Genomic DNA, 18998 nt, shown 5'->3' with positions numbered 1-18998 from the left:
ATCTAATTTAGAATATAATTCGTACAAAATACTAGCAATAAAATATAGAAATGTATTTTTCAATGTTATTTTGTTTTTTCTTAATATCATAAGCCTTAATAAATTATATACAATGGACTTAATGTTAATTGAGTAAAATTGAAAAATAAAATATCAACTACCTAATATTTTATACGCTTAGAATATTTTGTAGCTATTTTGTTAACAAATTTTTTTATAATATCAGGACAATAAATTAGTATTTTATCCAGTATATATATATAATAACTTAATTTAAATATATATATATGTATAAACATTCATTTGAGGCTCAAGCGTTAATGTCCTCTTTGTGTTTTTGGACCCACAATAAAGCGAACGGAATAATATAGAGTTCGAATCATTTTTTAAATTTATTTTACGTTACACAAAAATTATACATACAATTATATTTTGTTCTCAAATTTGAAGCACGTATTTTATACATAAAATTAAATATTATTATGAATATTTTAATTAATGGGATGCAATCAAACTTGTGCTTAACTTTATCTACATGCATGTAATAATATTTTACTGGAAAACAAAAACAAACAAAAACCACAGTAGAAATTTTCACACCAAACCGTACACTTTTTTTTTAGTAGTTATGGATTATATTCTGTTACTCTGCGTGTAAAACGTTTTATGTACCTGCCTATATTCATTTATTTTACTTTTTATGAATTGGCGTTATTTACGGTGGACACATAGTTTATAATATGATATTCGTTTTTATACGAAAATATTTATAAATACAATTACAAGTGATTATTTTGGGAAATATAAGACATTAGACGGATTCAGATAGTTTTATAAAATATTTAAAATACAAACATTTAAAAAACTTTAAAACTGTTTATATTGTCTTATTTTTTCAATAGGTATTAGAAATCTAATATCTTTCAAAATTTACCGATAGATAATTTATTTTATTTTCCTCAATATAAATGGGTAGTTAATAATAATAAAAATATTTATTTCCAAAAAATAATTAATTAAGTTTAGAAAATAGAATTAGAAATAATAAAAATAAAAGAATCTCACACATTTTATTTTCATGTATAATCTTTAATTTTGAATTATTAAATTATACATTATAGAGATTTCATTAATTACCTATGCGTGAAAATATTAAGAGGATGTAAAATGTTATAATTGAAAATGTTCCTAATAATTTAAAAAATGAAATTTATTGCATGCCTATTGATACAACGAGAATATCCATGAACAGTGGCTCCTAAACTGAGAGGCACAACTCCCTTGAGAGATTCGAGCACTTAACAAGGGAGCTGCGACAAGAATATTGATATTGTACATATTATTCACTATAAGTACTAATATAGCATTATAAACCAATAAAAATGTTTGTTTAATTTATTCAAGAGAAGCGCGATTAAATTTTTATTTTTGAAGATACGTGAACAAAAAACTTTGAGAACCGCTGTTCTAAACTCTAGAGAACCTACTACCTCTATATATAAACAAAATATGATTAAACTAGTCCTAAAATAATAACCCGTGTTTGACCATCCCAAATTTATTCTCAAAGTTTTGTTATTTATTTTAATAAAATTTACCAAGTATTATATTATATTAATGTGAAATTCTGTTATTAGTTTTTGTTCATTTTTTAGTTGATTCTCTTGACTTTTGTATATTTTTCTGATATATTTTATTAAATAACAATAGTAATCACAATAGCACGTTTAAAAATTATATAGATAGTTCGAATTATTCACTTAGTAGGATGTATTCTTCGGGGATGTATGAAATATATTTCTGTTATTTTTGGCATTTGCGTAAGTAAATAAAGGTTATACTGAAAAACCAATATTCAATAGATGTAAACATTATGATGGGATACGTGATCGGCAACATGGATATTTCACATAACCTGAATAGTCCGTTATTTTTGTGTCTCTAAGGATCTACAGCATGAGATGAAGGTAAACAAATCGGTTACCTATCTCATGGTTTTCGGAAAATTAATTTTCAGTACCAGTAAAAATGCAAAATATTTTAAAAATGAATTTACTATCGTCATTATTGGTGTATTATTTCATATAGAAATTTTGCGAAAATTCAAAACAAAATAAAGAAGTATAATATGATTTCTTTTTAAGTTGTTATTATTATTGCATTTTATTTACCTATACAAATAAACCAACACAATACACTCTCTCTCTCTCACACACACACACACACACACACACACACACACACACACACAATATAAATGTAGTGACATTTTCGCATGAAAAAGTGTTAACTATGTTATTCAACCATTTTTTATTTCGCTATATTATATTGTAGAACTGAAGAAAATAAACAACTGAGGTATAACTGGTCGGATAACATGTATAATGTACGTATAATATGTACAAATTTAAATTGTGAAATAAACATATTTTCTACACGTCATGTTCTATACTGTTACTTGGTATACGTATAAAAGTAATCTTTTTATAAAAATGTTATTTAATGATGTTAATATTTTATCACGATTCTGTTAATCGTAACATGTTTATAATTGATCAACATCAGTCAGAACGATTTCGAAATTCTCTTTTGATTGTCTGTGTTTTATATAAGCAAAATTAAATTATTAAAATAAAAATATATGGATTTCTATAAGTTAAAAACAAAATAATTATAATTATAAAATATCAATTTTAAAATGCAATATTAAATACCTTGAATAGATTGTTTGAACTAAAAATCGACTAGTCAATTTAATTTTAAATTAAATATATTGTATCATGTTTAAGCTAATTGGGATAATTAATTTATACAATTCAATAATTCAATAATTTGTAATTAAATAACTCGATAAATTAAAATTATCTGTTTAATATTTCATAAACCAAGGTATTTATTTTATGTATTCCACGTATCAATAAATTATTTAGGTACTTGGTGAGTATTAATTAATAATTTATTTAAATTTTGTATCTACTATATGCTTTAAAAAAATTTCAATATCTATATAAACATTATTGTTTATTTTATTTGTACACTGCGATTGTATAAGTTATTATTTTTGTGTAATGAGTTATTAGAAAACTGCAGAATTCTGAGAATTTTCCAAAATAAAACCGTGTTTGTAATAGCGTATAAACACGTGCAATTTATTTAAGTGCACTCGGATTCTTTCATAATACACCTATATTGAAATACATTCTTAATATTTTTTACACTGAAAATATCTTTAAAACTTCAATATTTCTAACTTTTCAAAAAAAAAAAAAAATTTATAAATAATTCAATAATATTTTAAAATATTTGTTTTGTATTATATTATGTTGTTATTTTATTGGATCATGTGAAAATATTATTTTATGTAGGTTATAATTATTTGATAATATTTATTAAAATTTTTTATGAAGATACAATTGCTATTTTAACAATTTATAATATCTATAAATTGATTGTAACCGTGTTAAATAAAACATTCAAAGTTGTAATATAATATTGAAAAGCAAAAATAATTAAACACTTGCCAATTTAATATATTTTAATCGGATCTATAAATAATATTTATAGAAATAAAAAAATCAATTTTGAATTTTTGAACTATCAGTTATATTGTTCTATAATTACATTTATAGTAAAATTTTTGTAACCATACGTCTTAAATTGTATTTAAATTATTATTATCCATTTGTTAATAAGCTTATATGTTTTGAACTCAATTCATAATGTTTTATTTAAAAATAATAACTTTTTTTTTATTATGTAATCTTAACTTATGTTAGTGCACGATGATAAAGATTTTTTTTTATTGGTTGAATTGTTAAGTTGTAATTTAAGGTATAATTAAATATATATATATATATATATATATATATATATATATATATATATTGATATTATGAGTATTATAACTTTACATTTGGTTTTTAATTTTTACTTAAACGAAATGTAATAATATTATTTTTTTAGAATAATATAACATTTTTAAAATGGACAAATAAAAGTTTAAAACGTATTTATTTTATTCATGATATTATCGATACATTTTGTAGACTTTTACCATCGTAACTCGTAATCCGGGAACCCAATTTTTACTTGAAATGGCCTTTTCGAATACGCCTCATATTACTCTACAACACCAGTGTTGAATACCGACTACATTTTACACGCATAACTATGTAACATGTGTGTGTACACGAGTAAGTATGCGTGGCGTTCGTTTTGAATTCGTTGCGCAATAATTTACCTGCGGTTGGTGTTAAAATGTCGAGTGTGGTAGTTGTAAAGGTATCAAAAAAAAAAATAATAATAATAAAAAATAAAATAAAATTAAATAAATAAATAATATAATTTTTTGAATTTCACTGTAAAATTAGAGGAAAGTTTACTGACTCGCTATTCGTATGTTTGATCGCTAGTTATGGGACTATTACGCCGGATGTACGGTTTTTGTATTTGAACCGTGCGCTTACATGAACGGGGTGGGTGGGTGGAGATGATAGACAGTATTTCACGTACGCATGTGTGATAATATACAACGATAAATAATAATAACGACGGTAACAGTAACAACAACAATTTATAATAATAATGATGACGGCGATCACGAGAGAACAAGATGAACGAGAACGTGGAAGATACGAAAGAACGAGTATAAGAAGAAAAGACGACGGTGCGCGTCGAATAGGATGGCCGGGGGGGAGGACGAGGATCCACTGTCGTACGAGTTGTACAGCGATGGGGCGGGAGGGGGACCACGTCCGGGTCGGAGGCGCGGCGACGACTCGCATCACTTGAACAGCACCCGCCGGAAGCTGCGCCGGAAGTCCTTGTTGAATATCGTGTATATGACCGGGTTGATGGCCGAGTTCATGTAGCCCAGCCAGAAGGCGATGGCGAAAGCCTGCGGCGGGATGTAGCACACCGGGCACAGCGGCTTCAGTATGTACATGAAGAAGAACGGCAGCCAACAGGCGATGAACGAGCCCATGATGAGGCCGAGTATGAGCGTGGCGCGCTTCTCCTTCTTCCGGGCGATGCGCCGCTTCTCGCGCTCCGGGTCCCGGGGCTTGGGCCGCGGCTGACACGGCACCGGATCCAGGGTCACGCCGCCGTGAGCCGCGTTCGAGGCACCGGAACCGTACTGGTGGTGACCGTCGCCTCCACCGCCACCGCTGCGGCAGGCTATGGACACCTTGCCCGTGTCCAGTATGTCCCGTTTGGCCTTTGCCGATGCCGCCTTGGCCGACTTGCGGCCGACGCCGAATATCGGCTTGCACAGCCGCGACTTGACCGGCTTGACGGCGCCGCACTTCTGCACGTTGCCCGAGTCGGACGACGACGGTTCCAGCTCGCTGACCATGTCCGTGTCCACGGCAACGCTGGACGCCCGGCACCGGCCGCTGCCACCGCCGCCCAGGTCGCCGTTGATCGTCAGCCGGCGACTGCCCTGCGTGGTGAACACCTTGAGCGTGTCCTTGTCGCCGTCCTTGCTCACGTCGCTGGTGCTCGCGTCGCTGGCGTAGTCGCAAGCGATCACCGGAAGCGTGGTGTTGACCGGCGTGGCGGGCGGAGACCGGAAGGCGGTCAGCGGGACGCTGGCCGGCGACGGCCGCGTGATGAAGCTGGTCGTCTGCGACACGGTCGACGGGCTCTGCGCGGCCGCGGTCGCCGCGGCGGCGGCCTTTGCGGCCTTGGCCGCACCCTTTTTCGGCTTCGACGGCGGTTTCCGGATGCCCCGCCGCGCTCGCGCCTTGGCCGCGAAGTATATCCGGATGTAGACGAACACCATTATGCACGACGGTATGTAGAACGAACCTAGTGCCGAATATATCCGGTAGCCCAAGTCCTCGCTCAGCTGTAACATAAAAAAAAAAAAAATGCAAACACATGCGTGTCGATTATTCTCGTCGGGTAATGCGTTCTTATATTATATTACAATATCGATGCGGTATAATGTATATAGGCACAATTTATATGGATAATAATATATTGTTTGTATTTCGCACCAGCAGTTTATCGGACAAAAACATATTGTGGTACCCTACTAAAAGTGTCTAGGATACAAACTTATTAAAATTTACTCGATAATGTGAAATTCTCAGTTGTTCAGGTGGATAATAACTATTTTTATAGTACCTATTTCATTTTATTTTGTCAAACAGTATGGTCTATGACTCTGTGATAACATATCTATCGTTCTATCGTACTACATTTATAACTATAATTATTTACCAATTGTATTTTGATTTATTATTTTTCATCGACGGTGATTGTATTTTAAGCATAGTGACGTATACAGTTTAGTAACTGTATATTATTCACATGGTATTACAGTCGAATTCGCTTATAACGATGCCGTTTACAACGATATTCCGGGTAGAACGATTCTAAGCAATGTATTTGGTTGGTTTTATATCTTATGTGTTGTTACATTTAATAATCCGGATATAACGAAGTTCGGTTATAATGATCAGATTCTCTTGGTCCCTTGAAGATCGTAATAAGCGAATTTCACTGTATTTAATAAAGTCGAGGGTTGAGTGCGTGGTAACCGGTTATAACCATTACTATCGTCGGGGCTGGTAGATAAATGAATGTTGTCGTTTTATCAGATACTGTACCCGTGTTTCCGATAAATTATTAAAACGGCACATCATAGTTATACGTATTAAAACAGGTAAAAATAATATTTTAAAATATGTATGTATATATTCATCGAGCACGAAATATGTATTAGATTATATTCTTGATAGTGCAAATAGTATTGTAGGCCCGTCCTTAGTCAACCGAGAACGTGCCACTGCCAGAAAACTTTCGCGGTTTGATATATCGCGTGTGTTATGTAAGTTTCCTATGATGCTGCGATGTACACGAATACTGTTGGCATATCACAGTTATCTGAACAAGTTTTCGCGGAACGAACGCAATGTTTTCACTCAAAAAAGACGCTTTTGACTAATCAGACTACGAGATAATAATGGGTAGAGTATACGAACTAAAATTTCCTGTCTGATACAGACAATTGAAATACTCCACAAATTGTACTACGTAACAATGTTTATGATATTAAGTTGTATTAACAAGATTAATAATCGTATTGTATTGCAGTAGTTTAACCATGACCAATGATCAATAATAGTATATTGACCTCAAACACGATTAAGATAAAAGTTTATTTTAATGCAAAAAATTATTTGACATTCATATTATTATAATGATCTTAGTTAAATTGCCAAAATTATGTTTAGCACGCGATGGTTAATCAAAGTTTAAAAATAAAATTTATAATAAGTTGACAAGATGATGAGCGGATATTGCGAATTTTTTTTTTTTTTACTGCATTCTTTTAAACGACGTAACATACCTATAGGCAAATATGGAACTTTTTTGAGTTGAAAATATTTTAAAAAATCCAATTTATTTTTAAATAAATTGATATAATGGTTATAATTCTATTTAATTAATATATTGTAATTTTTTTTTTTTTTTTATCACTAGATATCAATTCACTCACGCCCCAAAATCCAATTCACATTCATTTTAAATTTTTTATTAATAAATAATAATACGTAATAATGGTTTTAATGAATATTTAATGGTATATTTAAATACAACTACAATTGATATTACGTGCATTCCTATTCACCATTGAGAGTAACAACTTATGAGTGTAAGCCTTTGAATATTTTTATAAAAGAATACGTTTCGGGCTTATTTAATATTATTATAATTATGTTTTTTTGTGCTCTCTATATTTAATTGTTTGCTACAATATCTAGAATACCTTACGCTGTAATGCTATATTGTAGATAAACTGGTCACACCAAAATAAACCATGCATAGCTCTTGTGTATTTATTTTTTTTCTTGTATAAATATAAACATACGTATATAGTTTAATTTTCATAATTATATATTTATGTTATATGTGTGCGTCACATTTTAGAAGATGCTGGTCAATAGTCTTTCCAAGACTTTCGTAAATTTTAATTTGATTTAAGTTTGGTTAGATTAATTTAGCTAGTGTAAAGGCTATCCAATTTTATACAGTATTTAACCTATGTAAGCTACAGATTAAATATAAAATGAATGATTTAACTGTTTTTTATTTTGTGGATTATCATAATATATTTATCGTATTTTAATTTTTATACCACAATACTGTTGTTTCTGTTTAATTATAATAGTTTATTTCTTTAAGTTTTAAATTTATTTATTAATAAAGATTAAAGAATTGAATTGAATAATTGGCGTCTAATTAGAGTATGCAATTTATCACTTTTTTTTTTTTTTAATTGATCTAATAATATCATGCATAATTGATTTTTCTGATTAAATTTTGTTTTTTCCATAATATATACTGTTATTTAATATATTTTATATAGTTTTTGTAAGTAGTGCTAGCTTATCTTCGGGTTGTTTAATTGTTTTCATATTATTACGATTATTTTTAGTTGTTAAATTCATAATATATATATATATTTATACATTTTATTATTGATATTGGTATTCTGATTTTCCATTAAACGATGCCATTGTAGAAATAATAAAAGTTAGGATAGTATTAATTAGTAATTAAAGAGTTTTAACAGTTGTCTCAGAGTCTCAAAGCTTCTAACGAATAATACGATATGAAAATTATTAAATAAAGGTCAAATTGGACAATCAATATTGATTAAAGTTAAAAGAATTTATTAGATCTAAGTAAATTGTTCTTGAATTCAGTAGTGTCAAGTAGATTTATGTTTATATCTCCTATTAGGATTATTTTAATGTTTGTAGGAATTTAGTTTATTGATTATGGTTGCACCTAAATTTGTAATAAATATTATTATGTTACTATTTGAGGAACTATAAACTGATTAAATTACATATTTTATTTTGTTAAACGTAATTTTTGTGAACAAATATTTAGCATCTAGTATTTCTAACTCTATCATTGTAAGGAATATACTATCATTATCATTTTGAATAAATATAATTACATTTTTGGATTTGTATGTAATAATATTGAAAATTGCGTTTTAGTAATTATTTAATTTAATAGTATTTTGATTGATGTTTTTACTTGATTCATGATTTTTATGAAATTATTATACAATTTTTATTAATAAGTACAGTATTAAGGCTCTCAAGTTCCAAAAGGGCTCTGAAATGCTTTTTATATTAAGAAAAAGTATATTGAACTGGATTAATTATTTTAGAATAGCGTGTTAACCTTATCTAGATATTTTATTGTTGTTAATATATTATTATTGTTTACCTTCATTAATTATATCAAAGTGAGAGCTAATTTTGGTCATTAATGATAATCAATATTGATTACGTTACTTTTAGACATATAAGGTTAGCAATAAATATTAGCAAAAAATACCATAAAATATAAGAACCTAATATTAAAATTATTAAACAAAGATATAATATAATATGTCACATAGTAAATTTTGGTAAAAAAGAGTAGACAATAAATTTAATATGTTATAAAAGTCTTTTAAAATATTTATAGGTTATGATTTATATAAATCTGTACTAGACTTTATTTTGGTAATTTTTGAATGTTCATTCTCCTTGACAAGAATATCTACGTTGTTGATTCAGTTGAATTTATTATCATTTGATTTATATCGTATATCAATAAAGAATTATTTTTTCTTGATTAGATGTTCATCTATATTTATGCATATTTTGCTATTAATGGTCCAATATATACAATTTATTCGCATTTAACTTTTTCCCTTTGTTTGCGTTCATGAGATTTCTTTTCATTTAATTATATCCAGTTTCGTTACGATTATCGGATCTTTATTACACGATGTTATTATTCTGACTGCTTCAAATACTGTAATAAAAGCTGTCTGATAATTATTTGTATCATAGTGAGACAATTTTCATTCAGAAATTTAAATATACCGTTAATTTCTTCTTCCATTCTAGCTTTTTATTACTCTTATTGTATCTTATTGTTTGATTTTTAAAATTTCGATAGTTTACCATGTAATATTCGCTTTTATTATTTAATTTATTTTTTTTTCTTTTATTTTTTTAGTGTTTAATTTCGGTCAACATACGAGTAGATTCTAATTTTTGTTGAAACCTTCGAAATGATTGTCAATAAAATTCATTAATTTTAAAATATCTTCCGTTTTTACATTTAATCTAGTTGTCGAGTCACTTACTTTTTTAGATTCCAGACTTTGATACATTGGGAATATTTATTTAGAATCCATGATTTTTAAAAATTGTTTGAAATTTATTTTGTGATCCAAATACATTAATAGCGGAATCTATTATTATAGGTGAAGCATTCAATTGTATTCTCGTTATGGGGTTGTATTCACAGCCCTTCATGCATTCATGTGACATTTTAAACACAGTGTTTAAACAATGAAATAAATGAAAAGATATTATCGTAAATGTTGGCTTAATCACAGGCACTACGTAATCGGATGACGTACCAATTTATACTGTGAAATTGCATTACTATATTATTGACTATTGTACTGCTTGTATATATAAATTTGTGATTTATGATAGAAATAAAATTTCAAATTTCAAATTTTTAAAGCGATTAATTAAAATTACATCAAATAAAAAAGTAATTAGTGTTAAATTTAACAGTCAATTCAATGACAGGCACTTAACGATAGTAATTAATCATCTGATTTTTGTTTTCAATGTGTAGTTATGACATGGCATGGCGTATTTAATAACAAAATGATACGTTTAATATAAACTATTAAATAACTAAAACATTAGTATTATATTATATTATGCATTGACAATTATTATAATGTACACAAAATAAAGGTTTCTTTTTCTTCAGAAAAAAAAAAAAAAAGGCAATTAAGAAAAACAAAACATAATTTACAGATTATTTTACAAAGCTTAAGAACTAAATTCCCATTTCATACATTCTGAAATCATGTATCTAGTATTCTAGTGTAATTATATACCCTGTTTCTTTTAAAATTTAGGCTGGTCCTGCATAAAAAAATCTAAGGATACAAATTATCCTTACATTCTCAATTGTATATAATATGTTTAAATATCTGCAATATTTGTAAAAGATACCGTGAAATAAAAGTATTTAATTTATATTTAATCAAAATAATAAGTTTATATTTGTATTTATCTGATAATAACTATATAGCTATGTTTTTGAAGATTACTTGATTTACATATAATATGGTCACGTATGATATTGTTTAAAGTTTTCTTATTTAGTGGCCTATGGTAATGAAACAAGTCTGTACTGGTAAAAATGAGTATTCAGTTATATTTTGTACCACAAATTTCTAAAGACTGAATCACTCAGAAATATTTATATCCCTGACAGAAATGAAAACTTCATGAAAATTCTTTCTATATTTTTGTTCACTTAAAATACGATGTGGTATTTTCTTTTTTTTTACACTACTCCTCGTCTGAGTTAGCTCAACGAGCCCACCGCTCAGTTTTCTAAAAACTCGATAAACTTATTAATTAATGCGAAATAAACGAGAAATGTTTTTGTAAAATAATAAACAACAAAGAAATTATTTACAAGTTTAAGACAAAAAAAAAAAAAAAAAAAAAGAATAAATTATTCCGAATATTGCGTAGTGATGTTACTAGGATGACAGAGTTTAAACAGACAACTTTCGAAAAAAAATGTGTCTGTAATGTAATTGAATTCGTTGTATACAATTCGCATGCATTTGAATGAAATCGAATTTGGGTAAAATCGAATCATGCCAAAACTAATAAATAGAGTACTTTGATTGAATCTCTCTATATTTTTTATATATTTTTTTTTTTTTATTCATCTATAAGTAACAAGCTTATATTGTTTATTATCTATCTATGCGCTATTACAACAATAATAATATTATTATACTCCTATGTGTTTTAAAACATAATCTCTATGGCAACGATTATCACGCATTTGCAAAATATAATAATAAATATTTCGTTATTACTTCAACTAAACATTAACAAGAACAGTGAATTCACTGCGAAAGACTTTTGCGGTCATTACTCAAAGAATTATAACAAACAAATTGATAGCTACATTAATTTATTTCCACAGTAAACAGTTATTATTATTATTTAGTTATTTAGTTATTACTTTTACCATTAAATTACACGTAATTGTATTTTTTATTAAATTTAATACTAGTAAAAAATAGCTTGGTGCAGTAAACAATTCAAATTAGATTTATTTAATTTAAAAATTATATTTGCATAAATTAAACAAAAAACATGTATATAATAATACTTTTATTTGTAATTATATTTATTCGGAATTAATCTTTTGTGGTCTGGTAATAAATTATTTTTGTTGTTAATTATTGTTTGAAACTCGACATCTTAGGGTATTGTAAACGTGTATTTTTTATTTGTTGTAAATACCATTAATAATACATATTGTGTTATCATATATTTCATAGTAATGATATAGGTTATAAGTTATAACTTACGAATACGTACTTGATTTATTTTCAATTTATTTTTTTTTTTTTTTTTTAGTAATAAATATTGTGAAATACTCGTATTATCAAGATTGTAGTTGTAAGAATATAATTATTGTTTTAAAATAAAATACTATATTCCAGTAGTTTTTTTTTTTTTTTATGTTGATGTTATAATTTTTATAAATGGAATTCAATGACTATAGTTTTTAATTTTTCTCTTGCATTTAATTATTCTTAAGAGTAAGGTTTACTATTATTGACAGTTGACACACGTCATGGTTGCTTATTTATTTTAAAGTGACAGCATTATTCGTAGAATTTTATGTAAAAACATTCTTAAGTAGATCTTTATATATAAAAATATTCTAATGTTTTTTTCATATTTATTTTTTTTCTTTTTATCTCCACTGTTAAAATTCTTTTAATTTCACTAAAAATGTTCAAGTTAAAAACCAGATTAATCTGCATTCTTTTTTTTTTTTTACATTATATAATTTGAATATTTACTCAATTATTACATTTTAGCATTTCCTGTTTGTTATAATGGATAATTTTTGTTGGGTGACGTTAAAAATGTAATTACTTTATTTTTATTATTTTTATTTTTCTCTATGTATTTAGTTGGAAAATAAATTATCTATCGTTTTTGATTATTTGTTACAGATATTTTAAAAAATTTAAAAGAAAACAATAATGTAATTATTGGATTAAACTTTTAAAATATAAAATACATTTAGAATTCTGAATCATCGAATATCCTCGTAAAATTCCTACAATGATGTGCTGGTTTGAGCACTTGAGGATATTTTTTGGAATAATTTAAATACTAAACGATTATATTATCTTCTAATTCTATTCCTGGAAATATAAATTCAATAATGTAATGTACATTACTTATTTTTATACCAATTTAGTATAAAAACTGTTTTTAATTGTTCTATCTCAGTAAGCAGTGACTATAAAGTATAAATCTTTTATTTTATCTGTATACCTAACAACTAAATATATCAAGATTATTTATATTAAATGTAAGATAAATTCAAATATTTTCAAATAAAAGAAATTTAGTCATTAAATTTATAAATACAATATTATGTATTTATGGTATATTACTGTAGAGCTAGAAAGGTCAATTTAAAGTAAAAATACAATTTTTATAATATTAATTTTTTTACGGTATTATATTACTTAAAATAAATATTATATTATTTAATTCAGATTTTCTAATTTAATAAAAGTTATATTATATTTTTTAAATAAAAAATGTAATCTAAAATTTTTGTTTAAATTCATACATATATATATTTAGTTTTTTATTCAAAAATTGTTTTAAAATATTTGGCATAACATTATAATACATATTATGGATACATCCATCAACCAATAATAAAATTTCAAAATGGTCTTAACATTTACTTATTTTTTTAATTTTTTTTGTATCATATAAAATAATAATAAAAACTTATTTACTTGTTATTAAAACAACATTACAAAGACAAGGTTTATAGGGTGTTTACATTTTTCCTCTAGAATACCAGAGTATAAAATATTATATTTCTGTTTCAAATAATGACGAGGTTTAAATTAAGTACCAAAATTTTATCTTAAGAACTTATCAGTTTAACAAAACATAAACGTATCTTTTATTACTATGTTGTTGTTTTAAATTATTTAAGTACTTAAATTGATTATTTATTTTATCGCCGAATTTTATTATGCAATTGTTTCTTATTTAGATTACTCGGAAGCGTAAAATGTATTACTGAAGAAATATTCTAAAAGTTTTCCAGTATTTTGTTCTTCACAAAATATACTTCTTTAACATTTTGTCTAAAGTTTTAAAGTCATAAAATTATTTTACACCTTACTGATTAAAAGTCATTTTCCACGCCATTCAAGTCCATAAGCAATTCTAAGCCTCTGTTTAAAATAATGATATTCTGGTTTTGTATCAGACTGAATATCGTTCGCCATTAAAATGTGCACAGTTAATTTTAACGTTGTTCAATGCTTGTGATAATCACCCCATGAAATTGGAGTCTATAATATAAATTATAATATTATTCTATAGTTTGTAGAGTACTATTAAGAGCTTCGTTCATCCCACTCAAACAATAAACAAGTGGTTTTAGGTTGAATTAATATGTGAACTGATTAATCACACAATATAATATACAAACTGGAAGAGAGGAAACTCTTGAACTCATACGAATTGCATAAAGAAATTACACATACCTATTAAATTAAAGGTATATTTTACATTGTAAGGATACAGTAGGCTAACTGTAACATTTATTTAATTTTGAAATTCAGTTATTACTATATTGTCATTATTCAGAACACTTAAGTGTTAAATGATTAAAACCCACCAATTATCTCCGTTAATACGGATATCATAACAGAAAAATCGAGGAGATGTATAAAACGGTTTATCGTAATATTCTCATTGATTTTATAAACAGATAATAACAAATATAGTGAACTACTATACCATATACGTTTTTACAACGTAAGATAATGTTAATATTAAAATATTTAAATGATATATTTGATTTTATTTTAAAACATTAATCTCAAGTTAAAAATTTAAAAAAAATATAAATACATATTATAGCGAAACTTTGGTGTTAATTATATCTTAACATCTCTTTTGTACATTTTCTATAATATTAAATACAATTTAAAATTTATATACGAGTAAATTGCGAAAAAAAAAACTCAAAATATTTTAAAGATAATTTTTTATTGTCTAGAAATAAATAATACATAATATATTCATAAATAATTAACAAATACAAAAGATAAAAGTTTCTATTGTTATTCATTTTTGAATAATAAAAATAAAAAAAGATAATATATTTTCAACTGGTTTTGCGTTAAGTTTTTCTTATTTTAGAGAGAAGGAAAAAATGTATTTTGAGTATTGTTTTTATAATGTAGTTTTTTGTGTCAGACTTCACCTTAGGAGCAATAAAAATATTTACATTTTCCACTTATAGGATGATTGCTAGTAAAAAATTGGATTTACATAGTTGATATTTTGGGAAATTAAAATAGAAAATTCACAAGACATTTATTTCAATTAATTTTTACAAAATTGATCAAAATCGAAAAATTTGCAAATTATTTTGTAATTTAAGATTCATATTATTATAAAATATCTTATAATTTTATTTATTGGGGATGGGTAGCTTTTACGTATACTATAACATAATATTATATGCAATGACACTTTAAAAGTTTTTAAATTCAGTTTTAACTATTGCAATATAGTATCGACAAAAACTAATAGTAAAATATACTGAGTAATATAGAATTAAAATTTAAAATATCTATTATAGTGATCTAATTAATGACCAGATATGAAACGTACTATATAGTAAGACGGCGCCTAATTGCCTGCTTTTTTTTGTTTGCTTTTTACCTATTATTTTGAAAACTACTTGGGATTGTTGACTTCCCAAAATACCTACCACCTAAATACAATTTGCTACTATAAATCATCCTCAAACTTGAAGATTGAATAAATGTTTATTATTACAAAAGATGGTGATACACAGTCACAGTCTCACACAAACATAATAATAATTACTATGAAAATGAGTATTAACCATTGTTAAACTACAAAATGCATCATTATCACCTTAGAATCTAGAATAATATTTTAAATATATTGTATTTTTTTCTGTTAATATTATTAAATAGAGCAGCGTTTCTCAACTTATGGTACGCGTACTACTAGTGGTACGCAGAAAGCTCAAAGGTGGTACTTGAATGAAAAATAAATATTTATCATAAAATAAAATATTATTATATACATAAAATATTATTTCGTTTATTTGATTACTAAAAAAAATAGTCGGTTTTACTCACGTTAAAGATAGAAATTTAGATAAACAGTAATCTCTACAATGTTGTAATGCTTGGTCGATTTATGTTTTAACAAATTATACATGCTTAATTTTACTTTTGTTTAATAAATTTTAATATTCTCTAAATTTTATTAAGCAAAATGAAAAAAATAGAGTTTTCTAAATTCAATGGTACGTGAAAATTTTCTAGATGTGTAGGGGGTACCCTGAAGTTAAAAAGTTGAGAATCGCTGAAATAGAGTATAATATTAGCTAACAGTTGGGGTCAAATATTTTTTGACTTATATGATCTTACTAAAATTTAAAAATACTATAATATTCACCATAATAACATTTTGGGACTGCATAGTATACAAGGTTACACTTTATTTATTTTTTTTATTATTATTATATTGTTATAATATTTTATAGTTTTATATTTTTGTTCATACACATTGTACCTAGGGAGTACTAGTAATAACTTTTGATTTAATTTATTTTAATAATATGTAGATAATTTAAATTTGTATTCAATGTTTATTGTGACACCTACTCGACAACATAATAATTGTTATTATTATTTTTTTGTCTTTTGTGTCTGTATAGAAAATAATTGTTTGCCACCACTTCAAAATATGACGTATAGTCTGGTATTGTTTCCGCCATTTTCCTTGCTACCACTATTATTATGAGAGACCATAAATTATGAAACTATAAACATTTTAATTTGATTTGAATCGTTTGAGAATTTTATTTATGAGTCACTCTGCAACGGGATAGAGAACATTGAAAAATGGCGGAGTAAAAGCAGAATGAGTCGTGAAGGGAAAGTGTGAAAGAGAAAGAGCGATTTAGTAATGCAGATGAGGGAAAAGAGGAAAAGAGATGAAGAAATACAGATGTGGCGAAGAGAAGGTGCACGAAGGGAGGGTAAGGATTATGGGATTGCCGGTCAGGAAATTCAAATTTAAATATTTATGAGTCCACTACTAGTCATAGTATAGCTGTGCCCTCCTCTTAACCCTTAACGCAAAAACTGATTGCGTCCAAGGCTTTTCTGGCGTTTTAGTAAAAGTTGAGCCACCCTGTAGTCACTGGAAATGGTTTCATTTAAGACAATATAATAAATAATACTAAATTAAAAACTAAGTACAAATAATGAAAGATACTTAACTTTATATATAAAATCAAATAAACGGAAGTCATTAAATATATGGTTTATTTGTTTTTTATTAATATAATAAGTTTATATTTTTTGTGTTACGAGGTTTTTTCTTTCTAAATATTTTTCGTAAACTTTGCTAAAATTCTATTTTCACATTATCTTATGAAGCTTAAAAAAGATTTTAAATTATATAGAGATTATGTAGTAATTTAATTTAAACATTAAATTGTCAAGTTTGATGAAAGTTAAAAGGAAATATCATATTTTGTTATTCTTTTCCTATATTAGTAAAGTTTCAACCTAACCCATGAAAAGTCAATAATTCAAATATTCACAACTTTCACCGCCTTAAAATCTTCGCCTCCAGTCGTTTGAACTTTCAAATTATTGTTATCATAAGCTAGACTATTATTATTCAATTCAATGTTGTTATAAAGTTTTAATCATTTTCATAATGATATTAAATACTTTCCGAAGTGTCTTTTTGAAATTTCTTTTACCTTTTAAAACCAAAATAAAAACGATGTGAAATATTGAAGTAAAATATTATTTGTCGATAAGTATGTGTAATACTCGCGTTAACGTTATATTATAAATCGTATCATATTGGCGAGCGTTATGTTCCAGGTTCTTTCTATTGGCATCTTGACCTGCCATTCAATAAATTATGATGACTAAAGCGACCACACAAAACCGAATGCAAATAGTTAATTAAACAATTACTAAAACTGATTAAATTTGACCCGTCTACTATGTTTCGGATACCACTGACGATTGTATTCGTATACATGATATAATGCGCCAACCGATGATGGCAGAGGTTCTCGTAATTCCGAGAAGGAAAATTAAAATGCATTACCACTCTATCTTGTATGCTATTGCATCTTCAATCCCAAAAATTGATTAGCTCTGTAGTAAACTCCAGTAATGCCAAGCAGTGCCTGTTGCCCATCGTCGCTTATCTCATTGTCTAATCAAGAGATACAACTCGACTATTGGTCAGCCCTCAGCTTTTTTTAAATGTATAATTGTTTTAAGTAAAGTAAGTACTTAATTATTTGCTTTAAAAGTAAAGTTGGTATTTAATCAAAAACTATACAGCGTAATACTTATTCGTCCGGCAATAATAAAAACGTGTATCGAGGTCATAAATAATTACAAATTGATTTAATTTCTCACGAAATTACGACAAAATCTAAATTAAATATTACATTCTTCCTCTTTCGGGGTGTTTTATGACTGTGTTGTATTTTGGTTATAGCTTATCGTGCGCTGAAAATATTACAGAAGATTAATATTTCTCTATGTAACTTATTGGTTGTAGATAAATGTATTATGATATTTTCACCAAACTGATAATGAAGGTTGTAGGTTTTTTTAACTTTATATAGTTGAACTTAACGTGATCAATGAATTATCATTTTCTATAAATTTTTTTTTATTCTTTAAAACCTCGAACAGCTATGATAATGTAATCATACATTACACAGTACTATAATAGCCACTTAAGAAGCTGTTTGAAATTGAATTATAA

The 18998-nt window shown here is 26.9% G+C and overlaps 1 protein-coding gene across 2 annotated transcripts in view; it reads right to left on the bottom strand.

Moving 5' to 3' along the window:
• Positions 1-3975: 3975 nt before the first annotated feature.
• Positions 3976-18998, bottom strand: part of LOC112595024 (probable G-protein coupled receptor No18) — a 130939-nt gene continuing 115916 nt past the window's right edge. For both annotated transcript variants that reach the window (XM_025340095.1, XM_025340094.1), the window contains one exon: positions 3976-5851. In XM_025340095.1, coding sequence (XP_025195880.1) covers positions 4784-5851 — 1068 coding nt within the window. In that variant the 3' untranslated portion in view covers positions 3976-4783. The remainder of the gene's footprint in view (positions 5852-18998) is intronic.

The sequence above is a fragment of the Melanaphis sacchari genome, unplaced genomic scaffold, assembly GCF_002803265.2.
Source record: "Melanaphis sacchari strain LSU unplaced genomic scaffold, SCAv2.0 Contig24_pilon_pilon, whole genome shotgun sequence".
Classification (NCBI taxonomy): Eukaryota; Metazoa; Arthropoda; class Insecta; order Hemiptera; family Aphididae; genus Melanaphis; species Melanaphis sacchari.
Note: the sequence above shows the minus strand (reverse complement) of the source record. Positions and strands in the feature narration are given on the sequence as shown.